General features: G+C 47.0%; 1 protein-coding gene across 1 annotated transcript; it reads right to left on the bottom strand.

Annotated features, from left to right (window-relative positions):
• Positions 1–9,315: 9,315 nt before the first annotated feature.
• On the bottom strand, positions 9,316–10,802 carry LOC127634122 (C-C motif chemokine 24-like; the record flags this gene model as incomplete). Its single annotated transcript, XM_052113526.1, has 4 exons — positions 10,697–10,802; positions 10,492–10,603; positions 10,307–10,381; positions 9,316–9,469 (listed from the first exon to the last, which is right to left on the bottom strand). Coding segments are annotated over exons 1-4 (417 nt in total), but the record flags the coding sequence as incomplete, so codon positions are not given.
• Positions 10,803–13,226: the final 2,424 nt, after the last annotated feature.

Below are 13,226 nucleotides of genomic sequence, written 5' to 3'. Positions count from 1 at the left end.
AATATTGAAATATGTATAATTTACTGTATACAGTGTTGAGAGTATGCATCAATTGTGGGACTCACTTGCACATAGTTATATCGCAATTCTTTGACTCTTTCTGAATTGCGTTCAAATGGCACCCTGTAGACCTGCTTCATCCTGAGATGATTTCTGCGCAAGACACGGTCCAGTGTTGATAAGCTTACCCTATCAATATTTTGAAATATGTCATTGTTTTCTATTATTTTTCTTTGTATTTGCTGTAATGTTATGGCGTTGTTTTCTAGGACCATGTTTATGATTTCAGTTTCCTGTTCAGGAGACAGAACACGTTCCCGACCACCTTGTGTTGGTAATCTTTCAGTTCTGCCAAACAAATAGAAATACTGTAAATACAAAGTAGGTATACATTTCCTAAATACTTGAAACATACTTTACAGTATTTTTACAGTCCTACAGAACAGTCCACAGGCAATACTGTACTACTGTACTCATTGAGTACTATATTGATATGCAGTACTGCAATTTTCTAGTGAGAGTAGATTTCTTACCTATTCTCATTTCGGAAAGTCCGGATGATGGATGCTACAGTGTACCTGCTCAGATTTGGCTGTACTCTTTGCCCAGCCTCCCTCATTGTTAGACCATGGTTGACCACATGATCAACCAAAGTGGCTCGGATCTCATCAGAGATTACGGTCCTTGGCCTTCTTCGTCCTCGTCCTCCCCCCGTCCTCCCCGTCCTCCTCCTCTTACTCTCACTCCTCTGGCCCTGCCTCTGTTTCCAATGTTGGCATCCATTGCTCCATTGAATAGCTCACCTGTTGCCCTTTTATGCTAAAGCTCTGATTGCTAATTGTAAAACTGTGTGACAGGTGTTTGCCCTTGTGATGAGTCAGTGTGCATATTTGAATGGCAGTGTGTTCCTTGTGAAAACAAGATATTTTCTGCATGAAAATTGTGCCAAAAGCAGAGAATTGTGTGTAGTGTTTTGAAAAAAGTGTGTTTTAGAACTGCAATTTGAGTGTAAAGCAGGAATTGTGCTTGTAGTTTAGCAGAATTGGTTCAGGGGGTTGGTGAATGAGTTACATGTTGTGGTCATTGTGTCTCAAGTACCAGAATTTGTGTGTAAACAATTGAGAAAAACTGTAATGCACTCACTAAACACTTTATTAAGAACACCTGTACACCTACTTATTCATGCGATTATCTAATCAGCTAATCGTGTGGCAGCAGTGAAGTGCATAAAACCATGCAGATACAGGTCAGGAGCTTCAGTTAATAGTTTCATCAACCCACAGAATTGGAAAAAATGTGATCTCAGTGATTTCAACCGTAGCTTGGTTGTTGTTGCCTGATGGGCTGGTTTGAGTATCTCTGTAACTGCTGATCTCCTGGAATTTTCTGACACAACTGTCCCCAGGTTTTTCTCAGAATGGGGCCAAAAACAAAAAAAACATCCAATGAGCGGCAGTTCTGTTGACGGAAATGCCTTCTTGATTTTAGAGGTCAATGGAGAATGGCCAGAGTGGTTTAAGTTGACAGAAAGGCTACGGTAACTCAGATAACCACTCTGTGACAACCCAGAGGTGGCATCAGAACAAACGTCTCGGTTACCTACGTAACCTCGGTTCTCTCTAGATGAGGGAACGAGTATTGCGTAAGCTAGCTTACGCTACGGGAAAGATTAATCTTTTCTGAGATATTGAAGCCAAAAAATTATCCTTAATTTTGTATCCATTGTCAACGCAGTGCAGCAACTGCAGACCTTGAGCGGGCTATCTAGCGAGCTCATTGGTTGCTCTGCGGCAACTGCTGCAGCCTATAGGCGAACTTGCGTGAACTTGCGCCCAATGAGAGGCGCCCGCGCGCTCACTGTCCCAAAGCCCACCAGAATGGGCGTGGCTAGGGTGCATATAAGCGCAGTTCGCAGGCTGGAACCCTGGTTTTCATTGAATGAAGCGAAAATCGCTCGTGGCGCGAGCACGGCCGGCTACGCAATACTTGTTCCCTCATCTAGAGAGAACCGAGGTTACGTAGGTAACCGAGACGTTCTCTTACGAGAGGTTCTCTCTTATTGCGTAAGCTAGCTTACGCTACGGGAACCCATTGTCAACGCCGTGCGCGCCAAGCATCCACTGCATGAGCCCCAGGGGGGTGGACCCGGGGGAGCCCTTGTGAGTGGGGAAATAATATTTGGCCGGCAAGAGTGCGGGCCAGTGTGTGTGTGATACATGAGCACATAGTGGGAAGGGAACGACAGAGCGGCGGTGCCGGTCTGTGTGGAATGTGTCCCATTAGTGCAGCTCACCAGGGGAGCTGTAGCGTATTAAACCGCTAGTAGTTTTGCCTGCAGAGCGGGCACTTCCAGATTGTAAAATCTGACAAAGGTGGAGGGGGAAGCCCAGCCCGCTGCCACACATATGTCCTGAATGGAAATCCCGCTGGACCATGCCCACGAGGAGGCCATGCCTCTGGTGGAGTGAGCCCTAATGCCTAACGGGCATGGCAGGTCTTTTGACGCGTACGCGGCAGCAATAGCGTCCACTATCCATCTAGACAGTGTCTGTTTCGAGGTGGCGAGACCCTTGGTGCGCCCTCGAACGAAACGAAAAGCTGCTCAGCGCGCCTGAAAGAGGCGGAGCGCGCAGTATACAATCTCAGTGCTCTGACTGGGCAAAGGAGATTTGTGTCACGCTCGCTATCGGATGCTGGCAGCGCCGATAGGGAAATAATCTGTGCTCTGAAAGGAGTACCGATCACCTTGGGGACATAGCCGTGTCTAGGCTTTAAAATGACCTTGGAGTCACTTGGTCCAAACTCCATACACGCAGGCTGACAGACAGCGCGTGAAGGTCTCCCACACGCTTAACTGATGACAGAGCAGTCAGAAAAACGGTTTTGAGTGAAAGGTATTTCAAATCCACGGATTCAAGCGGTTCGAAAGGGGGGCTTTCATAGCTTCGAGAACTACAGAAAGATCCCAGATAGGAACCGATGGGGGCGCGGGGGTTCATCCTTCTAGCTCCCCTGAGGAAGCGGATGACCAGCTCGTTTTTCCCCGTGACTGGCCGTGCAGGGGTTCGGCGAACGCCGCGACGGCCGCCACGCATACACTTTGAGCGTGGATGGGGATCTGCCCTTATCCAACAGCTCCTGTAAAAACACGAGCAGTGACGACACCCCACATGTCCGTGGGTCCAGGTCTCTGTCGGTGCACCATTTTGAAAACACCGACCATTTGGACGCATAGAGTCTTCTCGTGGAAGGGGCTCTAGCGCGTATGATTGTGTTCATTACTCCTTCTGGCAAAGCGACGGTAGTCGCTGATCACCCACGCGTGCAGCTCCAGCGCTCTGGGTGGGGATGCCAGATCGTGTCAGCGAGCTTGAGAGAGGAGATCTGCTCTCACTGGGATGGGCCACGGGCTGTCAGTGACAGCTGCGTAAGCTCCGGGAACCATGTCTGATTCTCCCAGCGCGGGCTATGAGGAGCACCGAGTGACGCTGCTTCCTGATCCTCTGCATTACCTGTGGCAATAGCGAGACGGGCGGGAAGGCGTAAAGCGGGCGGTTGGGCCAGTCCTGGGCCAGCTGCCCTCGCTGAGAAAAATACTGGGCAGTGAGAGTTCTCTTCTGACGCCAAGAGGTCTATCTCTGCTCTGCCGAATATTTGCCATAATTTCTGGACTGTTTGAGTGTGCAGGGACCATTCCCCTGGGGAACATTGTCTCTGGACAGTCTGTCTGGGCCGTCGCTCAGGTGGCCTGGCACGTGCGCCGCCTCAGCGAGCGCAGGTGGCCCTGGGACCAACTTAGTATGCGTTTTGTCAGATGGAAGAGGTTCCTGGATCTGACACCGCCCTGACGGTTTAGATAGGATACCACAGATCTGTTGTCCGAACGGACCAGGACGTGGTGACCCTGAATGACCGGGAGGAAGCGCACGAGCGCGTACTCGACCGCTATCATTTCCAGACAATTTATGTGGAGTTTTTAATGAACTGACCATAGGCCAAAAACCGGCGAACCCTCGCAGACCGCGCCCCAACCCGTGTTGGACGCGTCTGTCGAAATGACTTTTCGGCGAGATACAGCTCCCATCGTCACTCCCCGCTGATACCATTCGGCCACCGTCCAAGGCTGCAGAGCTGATATACAGGTCTGAGTCACTCTGATCGGCTGGCGGCCTGTGGCCCAAGCCCGGCGAGACGCGCGGGTGTTTAGCCAATGCTGAAGCGGGCGCATGCGCAGTAAACCCAGCTGAAGTACTGCTGCGGCTGAGGCCATGTAACCTAGCACTCTCTGAAATTTTTTCAGAGGCGTGAGGCTGTTCATCTGAAAGGACGCGGCTAGTCGCTGAACACGGCGCGCGCGCTGTGTAGATAAGCGAGCCGTCATTGCCACTGAGTCTAGTTCTATTCCAAGGAAGGAAATTGCCTGACTGGGCTGTAGTGAGCTCTTGGTCCAATTGACTGCAAGGCCCAAACTGTTCAGATGACTGAGGAGAACTGTCCTGTGAGAGTGCCAAAATCAGCCAATCGTCCAAATAGTTCAGAATTCGCAAACCCTGACTCCGCAGGGGTGCGAGCGCCGCGTCCATGCACTTCGTGAAAGAAGGACCGGCCGAACGGAAGGACGGTGTATTGATAAACCTGACCGTCGAAGGCGACTCTCAAGAATGGTCTGTGACGGGGATTTATCTGAATCTGAAAATAGGCATCTTTCAGATCGAGAGAAATAAACCAGTCCCCCTGGCGCACATGCGCGAGGAGTTTCCTGATTGTAAGCATTTTGAACGGTCTTTTTGCAAGCACCTTGTTCAAAACCCTGAGATCTAATATTGGTCTGAGGCCGCCGTCTTTCTTGGGGACAAGAAAATAACGGCTGTAAAACCCTGACTCGCTCAGTGAAGGCGGCACTCTCTCTATGGCCCTTTTGCACAGAAGGCTTGCTATTTCTGAACGAAGCATGCAGGCTGCTTCCGTGTTCACAGTAGTTTCGAGCCGCGCCCTGAAGCGGGGAGGGCGGCGATCGAACTGTAGCAAATAGCCCTGTTTTATTGTGCTTAACACCCATTTGCATATCCCTGGGATAGCTTCCCACGCTTTGAAGCGTAACGCTAGAGGGTGAATGGCCGAGTCGCCCTGATTGCCGTACACAGCGGGCTGAACAGAATGTGTGAGCGCGCTTATTGTGCTTATGCATGACTGCACGCAAACAGCAGGGATAGGCTGTTCTGTGAGTGACTTCCCGATTGAGGTGAATGGGGAAAGAGTCACATCTGTTAAGTGATGCGCGAGCATAGTCACGGGCACGGGACTTACATACAGAGACGTTTTTGCTGGCCGTGTGACAGAGCGGGCAGAGATGGGCGCCGCGACGTATTCGTGAGCGCTGCTTATTGACTCTAACACTCGAGCGGGCTGTGTCCGCTTTATGTGAGTGGGCTCTGATCGGGCACGGGAAGTGTAATGCTTGTGTGTAGAGGTGAACACTGGATTGTGGGCACATTTTCTACACATAAGGCTGGTCGTGTGATAGAGCGGCGCACGCACGGATTCGTGGGCGCGGTTATTAACTCTAACACTCGAGCTGGCTGTGACCGCTTTATGTGAGTGTGCTCTGATAGGGACACAGAAAGTGTAATGCTTGTGTGTAGGGGTGAACACTGGGTTGTGGGCACATTTTCTACACATAAGACATGTTTGCTCTCTGATAGGGACACAGGAAGTGTGATGCTTGTGTGTAGGGGTGAACACTGGATTGTGGGCACATTTTCTACACATAAGACATGTCTGCTCTTTACAAGGTCTTTTGTGTCGCCGTGAAAACGGCGCTTGAGTGCAGGCAAGCGGGTAGTAACACCGCTTGTTGGCTGCTGAATTCACCACTGTAGTAGCCTGAGAGAAGGGGACTGACAGGGGCTGAAGCTTTGACGGTGGTCCGCCGCGGCGGACTGAGCCGCCGCTTATTCAACAAAGCTAGGAGGACTTCGGTTGTTCAGGTTTCAGCGCAATCTTAGGCCGAGGCCCGCGGGGGCGGTGGTCTACGGCGGCTGTCTGAGCGCGATCTGGGGCGGCCGCCCTGTCGGCGCTGGGAAGTCTGGCTTTGTTGAGCTGGGCGCTGTGAAGATGCTCGTGCAGGAGGCTGGTTACGTGGGCGGCCTGCAGAGGAGCTAGCGCGGCGAGGCAGGAAGAGATTCATGGCTTGGGTGGCTTTCTGGACTTCCGAAAAACGGTCAACAATGCCACTTACCGCGGAACCGAAGAGACCGGACGGAGAGAGCGGCGCGTTGAGGAACGTGGATCGCTCAGTTTCTCCCATGTCGGCTAGCGTTAGCCACAGGTGTCTCTCGGTTATTGTCAGCGAGGCCATGCACTTCCCTATAGCTTGGGCTGCAGCTTTGGTGGCGCGAAGGGCGAGGTCCGTCGCGCTCCTTAGATCTGTAACAGCCTCTGGGTGCCTGCCTCTCTCATCCCACTCCCGAAGAAGGTCCGCTTGGAGGATCTGCAAGACGGCCATGGAATGCAGAGCCGGCGGCGGAATAGGCGCGGCCAACACAGGCGGAAGTAGTTCTGCAGGCCTTAGACGGGAGCACTGGTTTAGACCGCCATCTCGCGGAGGGCGGGCAGAGGTGTGCTGCTACCGAATCCTCGACCGGGGGGATGGAAGAGTTGCCCTTCTCGGCGGCGCCGTCCACTGAAGCGGTGGAGACGTGGGATCGAGTCCTGGCCGAGAGAGGCGCGTTCCACGATTTAGAGAGCTCGGCGTGGAGTTCCAGTAGGAAGGAGCGTCCGGCCGCTGGCGCCGCGGCGGTGACGGCTTTGAAGAAAACAGCCGCCGAGTCTGTTGGGAGCCTGCTCAGGGGCGGTGACCACTCGAGCCCGAGGCGGTCGACGGCCTGTGTGAGGAGGCGTATCAGTTCCCCTTCGACTCGGGCGCTGGTCCTGCTGGATTCCTGGGCCGCTGAGGAGGCTTGTGACCACTCCTGCTGTCCCGACCATGATGGAACAGCAGCCTTTGTCCTCCGCCTCGCTCTCCGAGGTGGCAGCAGTGCGGCCGCTTGGCGGCAACTGCGCGGCCCCGGGGCGGGAGGGTGAACGCGATGCTCGAGGGAGGGGCTCCGGCGAGACAGTCGCTTCTAAAACCGGTTCCGCAGCCTTCGCGCTTCTTCCGGCGCTGGCGAAACAGAAGGCGCGCGGCAGCTCCGGTTTGTGCTGAGTCGAGCCCGCAGGGTCGACATCGAAGCTCGCAGAGGTCGCATCCGCCGTCAGCGAGGGCGCAGCTCTGCATGCCCCAGTCCCAGGCAGAGAGCGCAGATGATGTGGCGGTCTCCGGCGCTGAGAGGAGCGCGGCATGAGCCGCAGGAAGTGCGAGGCATCTTTAAAAAGACGCCGATACTCTTTTGTGAAGTTCGCTGAGGAACTTAGCTTGCTCTAAAAAAGGATACGTCGCCGGATGGCGTAGCTCGCAGGATGGCTGAAGGTGGTGAAGACGGCCGGCTTCTTCGAGCGCTGTCCACGCTTGCTAGATGCCCCTCGAACGGCGACGCGGCTTCCAGTTCAGAGATGCGAAGAGCTTCGCTGAAGAGATGAAAATCAGGGTTCCAGCCTGCGAACTGCGCTTATATGCACCCTAGCCACGCCCATTCTGGCGGGCTTTGGGACAGTGAGCGCGCGGGCGCCTCTCATTGGGCGCGAGTTCACGCAAGTTCACCTATAGGCTGCAGCAGTTGCCGCAGAGCAACCAATGAGCTCGCTAGATAGCCCGCTCAAGGTCTGCAGTTGCTGCACTGCGTTGACAATGGATACAAAATTAAGGATAATTTTTTGGCTTCAATATCTCAGAAAAGATTAATCTTTCCCGTAGTGTAAGCTAGCTTACGCAATACGAGAGAACCTCTCGTAAGAGAACCAGCTGATTAGTTACCTTACACTGGCTTTTTGGATCGTCCAAAAAGCGGTTCTCACCGCGGACAAATTGGAGGATTTATTCTGTGAAATAAGGTTTGTGTCAATGTTTTTATCTATATCATTACTGTACACCAGTAAATGCAAAGATATTGTTCCATAATCAGAACTGGACAGCTCATATGACATAATCTTTTATTAGATGTCAGGCTAGTTTCGTGAGCTTTGGTTTTGTTAGATTGTAATGCCCACTGGATAGTGAATAGGTTTATTTACTTTTTCAGATTTTTTTAGAAATGCAAACGTCTCCTTTCAGAGACCAAAATATATCACCTACATGATTAATTTAGTTCAGACCCTGTATCGCCCTGTCGACACCGGACACGAGCGGTGCATCGCTGATATGAAGGCCGCTTCACAACACTCATGTCACAAGCTTAAGCTTTCCACTCTATGCAAGAGTTTAGAGTAGAAAAAAGGCAGGGGAAAAAATAAGGTAACTAGCACAGAGTTATTATTAGTTTCTGGACACTGCAGTGGCTATGTAGGAAATGTGATTTATTCAGGAGAAAGAATCAGACAGATATTCGTGCAGTCCCGCTTGGCGTTGGTGATGCTTGGTCTGCTTTTTTCTTGGGTTTTCCTGTTTAAAAAATACTGTAACTGAAGGGATGCTACCACATACAATGTCTTGAAATGGATCTATATAATTCACAGCAGTTCCAATTATTTTTCACTTCACTTGAGTGTGAGCCTATATCTTGCGCCTCCTGACAGGCGCCCACATGTTGAAAACTCCTGTACTAATGCATACCTCATTCATTAACAAAGAGACCCATATTTCAGGGTCAACTTTCCTAATTAAGTTGCACACAATCTCTGGCACACAACCAGAAACATAATCAACCACAAGCAAAACCTATAGTTTCTGATCTGTATTTTATTCATTTTTGAATTTCACATTGCAATTGTTTCCCCTCATACAAATCAATCTAAAAATCTCTCAGACTTGCATCATCCTTCTTGCCACAGGTGTTATAAGTACTTAACAGTACATTGAATGAAATGTGAAATATTACACACTAATAATTATATTATTTTTCTAAACATTATAATATTACAATTTCACTGTATTTCAGTTCTTATAAGTGGAACAAATTAACTGACTTGTCACAGACAAATAGCCCTAAATCAAATATATTTTCACAATATTCAATTTTAAATATTCAGTTTAAATATCAATTTATTGTCTAATGTAAAATGTTTTAAATTGAAATAATTAAACAACAACAACATCTTGATTGCTTTTAGACATTCACGATCAGCCGTACATTTTTTGAGTAAACCCTTGAGTGGATCCTTGTGTAAGTTCTTGAGTGGATCCTTGTGTAAGTTCTTGAGTGGATCCTTGTGTAAGTTTTGGGTGGATCCTTGTTTAAGTTCTTGAGTGGATCCTTGTGCAAGTTCTTGGGTAGATCTTCCCACAAGAGTGGTGTCAGTAATGGATGTTGTTGGTGTCGGTGAGGTCAGGTGTTCAATCACTCGTTCTTCAGCAAGCTTTTTTCTTTGAGCTCTTCTGCAATAAAATTCAAATGGTGTGAATAATAGAATATTATCTTAAACATGGAGATGTTTGAATACTTTAAGTAGATTAAGTATAAACTATAAGAAATTTATGTTTGTCACGAACCCCGCTCCTCTGCCCCATCCCCGCTTCGTCGCACACACACTCACTCCCTCGACCTCACTCCCTCGCTCCGCCCCCTCGAGCTTTTCATGCTCTTTTTGCTCGCTCGAGCCCTCACGCCCACTTTGCTCCTACTCGCTCACATGCTCGTAGGTTATCTCCCTTCCTCTAGTTTCTCACGCGTTTCCAATCCCCCAGAACATTATGACCACCTGCACTCGCGTCATCTGCACTCCTGCACTCGTCTCGTCACCTTTCATTGTTTACACCTGCACCTTCCCCTATAAATACCACAGCACATCCGTTTCACGGGTGTTGGTTATTGTATTTAGTTTCCCGTGTCTTTGCCCCCCGCTAGTCTCGTCTAGTTTTGACCTCCTCTCGTTCACCTCTTAGCTTGCCAGCTCCCCTTGTTCCCCTGTCTTTTGCCCACTTGTTATTCTTATTCTGATTACCCCGGCTTTGACCCCCTATGCTCTCGTTGACCACTCTCTCCTGGATTTGCCCCTTTACCCTATCTTGATTCCCCGGCTTCGATTTAACGCTCACCCTGACCATTCTTCACTGGATTTGCCCTGTTTTTGTACTGTTGCCTGCTTTGTTGGAATAAAGCAGTTTTCTCCGACATTGTGACTGTCTCGTCTTGTGTTTGTGTGTGCGGGTTACAATGTTCTACAAATTATGCACATTTGTTATGTTTAAACACATTTGTTAAGTCGAACTTACAGAAACTGGCGAATTTTCTTCAAAACCCATTTTTGTGTCCAATCACTGCAGAATTCCCCCTTTTCAGTCGTAAAGCTGTGAAACAGAATACATTTTTTTTGAAGATACAGAAAGCAAACTTTGGATGAGGATAATCTTTAATTGTGAAGTTTATGGTTTCTGTAAAAAGAGCCTGAGATTCTTACATGACTGCCTTCACACATGGAAGATCAGCTTCTTGTTTACTGTAACTAATAATGGGATCGGTTACTTCTTCCTTGTTGACATGTGTACAGCAGGAGCTCACCTTTTCAGCATCTGTAAAGTAAAAAATAAATGAATAAAAAACTGGTGCAAAGATGCATGTTTCCAACACTTAGAATAATACATGATCTAATCAAAGATTTTTACCTGTAATAGTCCAGATCACAGATGCAAATATCCCCACGACAACCAAACTCCTCATGAGTACATTTTGTATTTCCATTTTCACAGCTGATCTCTACCTCTCTCTTCTCAGACCTGAGAATACATTTAAGGCTCTTTCAAGTTTGCCTTAAGTAGTAAATAAAGCGGAACTGAAATGTGGGGGATACTTCCTGTCCTTTGCAAGCACATTTATTTTAGTGAATGATTACTTCATTGTGTCATTGACCATATCTGGCTTTTCGACATTTATACAACTATCCCGGGATTCCCCTAAATATTAAATGTACTCTAATTAAAGCAAATGTGGTTCTATAATGTTGCATGGAATTTTATTTTCATTATGCCAATAGGAGAATTCAGCACATCAATACTTTATAATTTTTTCAATTGTAGATAAAATGCAAATACATTTTACCATGTAACATTGACAAGTTGCTAATTTACACCTATTGTACAATGATAGAAAGAAACAAAACAGGAAGTAAACACTGACGTTCTAATATTAGGCCTACTTCTATTGTGGGGGGCTTTTATTGGCTGGTTTGATGGCATGGGTCGTATCTTTCCATTTCACAACTGTCAGACACAAATGCTCCACACCGTCAGATTCTCTTGAAAAGTAAGAGACTGTTTCATGAACATGACAGCATCATTTATTGTGACCGATTTACACACATCAGCAACAGGAAGGCCATTCAATTACAACAATGAAACTGCAACCAAAACTGTGGAAATATTGGAACAAAAAATTAAATGATGTGTATTTCTTTTTTATTTACTATTTAAAATAGTGATACAATGAACTGTATAGAGAATGAGGAAGAGTATAGAAAGTAAAAGTAGTGGAGAAGCTGTATAAATGTAATATATATTTAATATATTTTAAAGTATATAATATATGTTAAATATATATATAAAATCTAAAATAATGAGCACCATGCTCTCGTGTATCCATATCAGTTATGTTTATGGAAAATTCTTCTTCCTCCATTGAATAATGGACACTTCAGGAATTGTAGCTATAAACAGATAAACTGCTTCTCCAAAAAAAGTTGCATACTCTAATATTTAGTTGGACCGCCTTCAGCTTTGATTACAACATACATTTGTTATGTCTTTGTTACTACAACCTTATGAACCGTCACAACATTGATTTCCGTCCTGAGTTGCATTAATTTTTGGTACATCCCAAAGTCTTTCAATGGGGTTAAGGTCAGGTCTCTGTTTTGGCCAATTCATGTGTGAAAATGATTCCTCATTCTCCCTGAACCACTCTTTCACAATTTGAGCCTGATGAATCTTGGCATCATCATCCTGGAATATGCCCGTGCCATCAGGGAAGAAAAAAAACATTGATGGGAAAATCTGTTCATTCAGTATATTCAGGTAGTCAGCTGACTTAATTTTATTACTGCATAACATTGCTGATCCCAGACCTGACCAACTGAAGCAACCGCAGATCATAACACTGCCTCCAGAGGCTTGTACAGTGGGCACTATGCATCATGGGCACATCGCTTCATGCGTTTCCCTTCTTATCCTGACGTGCACATTGCTTTGGAATAGGGTAAATCTGGACTCATCAGACCACATGACCTTTACCCATTGCTCCACAGTCCAATCTTAATGCTCACTAGCAAACTGAAATAGTTTTTTCCCCGATTAGCCTCACAAACAAGTGGCTTTCTTGTGGCCACACAGCTGTTTAGTACCAATCCTGTAAGTTCTCGTAATATTGTTTGTGTTTTATTGTGTAATATTAAACATAGCTGTGAGTTAAACTGTCGATTTATTTATGATGTGACGTCACCAAGCATTTTAGTGATCTCTGATTCAAGATTTTTTCCAACCACATTTCCTCTCCGAAGATGACGGTTCACCAATATCCTTCCAGGTTTTAATACTGCATTTGACAGTTCTTAACCCAATTCCAGTGATTTCATAAATCTCCTTAGTGGTATTCTTTGCTTGATAAAGGCCAATAATTTGCCCCTTCTGAAACACAGTAACATCTTTTCCACGACCACGGGATACGTCTTCTGACATGGTTGTTTAAGAAATGAGAAGCTTCACACTGCATCAGTTAGGATTAAAATAATTGTTACAAGCTGAAACATATTAATCACTGCAATAATAATGATCCAATCAAAGGCTCTTAAGTATCAGCATATTTAAAATGGCATCTTTTTTTTTTTTTTTTTTTAGACAAGGCAGGTTATATTTCAGGTCATAAACAGCTCTTTTATTGAGAGACCAAAACATGCAAACATTTACACAGTTTTCTCTTCTTCATTAGGAACATGAATTCATGCTGTTTCCAAGCCTGATGTGGTAGCAACATGACAAAAATTCTAAAATGTTGGTTCAGTACAGTGCATGTTCTGCATTGCATTTACATTTATGCATTTGGCAGACGCTTTTATCCAAAATGACTTACAGTGCACTTATTACAGGGACAATCCCCCTGGAGCAACCTGGAGTTAAGTTCCTTGCTCAAGGGCCCAACAGTGGC

This window comes from Xyrauchen texanus, chromosome 41 (assembly GCF_025860055.1).
Source record: "Xyrauchen texanus isolate HMW12.3.18 chromosome 41, RBS_HiC_50CHRs, whole genome shotgun sequence".
Lineage (NCBI taxonomy): Eukaryota > Metazoa > Chordata > Actinopteri > Cypriniformes > Catostomidae > Xyrauchen > Xyrauchen texanus.
The sequence above is the reverse complement of the archived record's forward strand: the minus strand, read 5'-3'. Positions and strand labels throughout refer to the sequence as shown.